Source organism: Protobothrops mucrosquamatus, unplaced genomic scaffold (assembly GCF_001527695.2).
Source record: "Protobothrops mucrosquamatus isolate PMUCROS unplaced genomic scaffold, P.Mucros_1.0 scaffold2570, whole genome shotgun sequence".
Taxonomy (NCBI): Eukaryota; Metazoa; Chordata; class Lepidosauria; order Squamata; family Viperidae; genus Protobothrops; species Protobothrops mucrosquamatus.
Window position 1 is genome coordinate 1 of NW_015388628.1, and position 3461 is coordinate 3461.

The window sequence follows — 3461 nt, forward strand, 5'->3', positions numbered from 1 at the left end:
ATCTAAACCCATCTTCAGAATGCAACATGTTTCCATGACTTCCTTAACCTCATGAGTGGAAATGAGGATGGGGTGGAATAACATGGTTCTTACTCTGCACTAATTAATTCCCAAATAGAACAGTTCTGGCACAGATTACAAGCGCGATGCACTGCAGAAATGTACATCAATTAACACTGAAAACTTGATTTAACTGAATTGAATTATTTTATTTTATTTGGTTCATATTCACTTATTGCATGTGACCTCTCCCCATCATAAGAAATCTATTTCTTTTGGCATGTAATTTTCTCTAGTACATAATTTTATAGTGTTCCACAGAAAATGTTTCTTTGGTGGTTTTTGCGTACCCTATTTTGTGTAAACTTTCTAATAAGAATCCTCTCTATTGGTGGATCATGTCATTTTACTCTAAAAGAAAACCATGTTGTCAGCTTCAGGCTTCTATATCCCTGGAATGATCCCCCTAGTCCCCTTCTGGTGTAGGATATTCTGTGGATTAGCCCAGAGGCCCCCAACCTTTTGGGCACCAGGGACTGGTTTTGTGAAGAGAGGTTTTTCCACGGACCAAAAGGTGTATGATTTTGTGTGCTGCCTGCATCCCGCGGATGGGGCTTTGTTTGTGCAGACCGGTTGTTGGCATGCTGCAGCCTGGTACCGGTCCATGGACCGGGGGTTGGGGACCCCTGGATTAGCCTACTTATTTCATGTGACAAGCTCACCAGAGGATCTGAGTAAGTGTTTACTACTTGTTTCAGTTCGGAGATTATTCATTATCTCTGCTGAAGAATATTCATAGTTCATTTCATAGCAGAAGGAGACATCTACTTCTTCTGAGAGAATATAATTAAAAAAATCCCCAAATAAAGTATTAAGATACAGAAAGAATTCCCATAAGACAACTATGATACCATATACCAAAATAGCAATTCTATACCTTTGAGTTTTCATTCTAATCACATATCAACATGCATTCAAGACTTACTTAAAAGAACACAGTGGAGTTGATGCGTGTGGATGTGTTTGTGTTTCTACTTCTGAAATCCATCTTGAGCGTATGCCTGAACAGAACTTCTCAAGTTTAACTGATATGTGTCATTAGCAAGTTCTGGAGGTTCTTGTCATATCTTAAGAGGCATGTAAGAGCAGTAATACCCCATTTAGCCCTATAGTAAATAATAGCATACAGTCAGATGAAGCAACATCTAGAAGAGGGTGCTATTGATGCGAGAAACCAATAACCACAATGAAAGTTGGCATTAATTTGTGTTGATCTTATGCCTAGCCTTCATCCCTCAGTGATTTTGAAGTAGAGACTGACAGGGGCTTAGTCAAAGGTCATGCCTATTCAGTGACATCTATCCTGAAAATGTCTGTTGGACAGAAGCACCTGTGCGTTGGAAAGTCTAAGAAATTCTTCATGATCCGATTAAGGAATCCTTGGGGAAACAAGGAATGGAATGGAGCATGGAGTGATGAGTAAGTAATCCATATTTTAAGAATGAGAAGAAGCATTAGAATCAAGATGATGTGAAGTGTTAATACCACTTTATAATGCCTTGGTAAGACCACACTTGGAATATTGCATCCAGTTTTGGTCGCCACAATATAAAAAAAAGATATTTAGACTCTAGAATGTATGCAGAGAAGAGCGACAAAGATGATTAGGGGACTGAAGGATAAAACATATGAAGAACGGTTGCAGGAATTGGGAATGTCTGGTCTAGTGAAAAGAAGGACTAGGGGTGGCATAATAGCAGTTTTCCAATATCTCAGGGGTTGCCACAAAGAAGAGCGAGTCAAGCTATTCTCCAAAGCAGCTGAGGGCAGGACAAGAAGCAATGAATGGAAACTAATCAAGGAAAGAAGCAACCTAGAAGAAAGGAGAAATTTCCTGACTGTTAGAACAATTAATCAGTGGAACAACTTGCCTCCAGAAGTTGTGGGTGCTCCAACACTAGACGTTTTTAAGAAGAGATTGGACAACCATTTGTCTGAAATGATATAGAGTTTCCTGCTTGAGAAGGGGGTTGGACTAGATTACCTCCAAGGTTCCTTCCAACTCTGTTGTTCTGTTATTAGTTTCTAGCTTTGAATGAATTACAGGGTCCTTGTAAAGTTACTCGCCAACATGAAAGAAAATATTTAGATGTGGAAACAAAATGAAAAACCTGTATAGTGAAGTCGGTTTAAGATATCAAAATAAATAAATAAATATTAAGATATTTATTTTCCTTAATGATTATGATGAAGGGAGGAAAGAATATTTAGATATTTGCAGAAGACACAAACACTGGATAGACATAGCATATGGTAGAAAACAGGGGAACAAGTCAAAATGATCTTAATGCGTTAGAGAAGGAGGCTGGAAAAAGCAGAATGAAATTCAGTATATATGAATATTACCCACTTAAGAAACAAAAATATGGTAAATGTAGAGGATGAGAGGTGCTTTATCTGCTAAAAGAGTTTGTGAAAAGAATCTTGAAATAGAAGTAGACTCCAAACTGAATATGAACCAGTTGTATGATATGACTGCAAAAAAAAAAAAAATCTAATGCAATCTCACTCTCCACAAAAGTAGTTTAAATTAAATCAATTGTTCTGTCAAATTCTCCACTGCTTAACACCAACTCAAGTACTTTGTCCAGACCTGGGTATGGCATCTTAAGAACTATTCTGTTGTTCAGTTTCTCTGATTTTTTTTCTTAAAATGCCATATTCAAGTCTGGACACAAGTTGGTGTTAAGCAATGGAGAATTTGATGGAACCATTAATTTAACTTAAACTCATCTCAACTACCTTTGAACATCAGGTTCAAAGAAAGGCTGAAGAATACATGTTATGAGAAGAAGGAAGGATTTGTGCCAGTTCAAACTGCAGATATCAATTTTTTTTATCAACTCATTCAAGTTTATCCAAGTTTCTAATTTATTTTTTTCCCGTCAGCTCTCCTTCAAGGGCAGACTTTTGATAGCCCACCGAAAAGACAGCAAGTTTTTTTCCGTAGGTTCCTTTTATAAAATTTATTGGAGAGACTAGGCTCAAGTTGCAGAAATTTCAGCAAATGCATTACTTTCCCTTTTGGAGCCCAATTTATCCTTCAACTAGCGTAGCTGAACATTCGGCGCGCTTGTATTTTAAAAAATGGATAAAATAGGCATTTAGCTTTTTTCCCCTTTCTTTTTTTAGGTCTGAGGAATGGAAAAAAGTGAGCAAATCGGAGCGCATAAGATTAGGTCTCACCCTTGAAAATAATGGAGAATTTTGGTGAGCTCAATTACTCAATCCATGTCCATATCATATTTAGTTTTGCTTCCAATAATCCTTAGTGATATTATCTTCTCTGCACAAGAAACTATTTTTTTCCTGGTACAAATTCCCATCTTTCTTTCTTTCTTTCTTTCTTTCTTTCTTTCTTTCTTTCTTTCTTTCTTTCTTTCTTTCTTTCTTTCTTTCTT

At 37.0% G+C, this 3461-nt stretch overlaps 1 protein-coding gene across 1 annotated transcript in view; it reads left to right on the forward strand.

Moving 5' to 3' along the window:
* Positions 1–1285: 1285 nt before the first annotated feature.
* Positions 1286–3461, forward strand: part of LOC107295916 (calpain-5) — a gene marked incomplete at its 5' end in the record, with an annotated part of 26758 nt that continues 24582 nt past the window's right edge. The window contains 2 exons of the mRNA XM_015825251.1: positions 1286–1479; positions 3193–3270. Of these exons, the coding sequence (XP_015680737.1) occupies positions 1286–1479; positions 3193–3270 (272 nt within the window). The remainder of the gene's footprint in view (positions 1480–3192; positions 3271–3461) is intronic.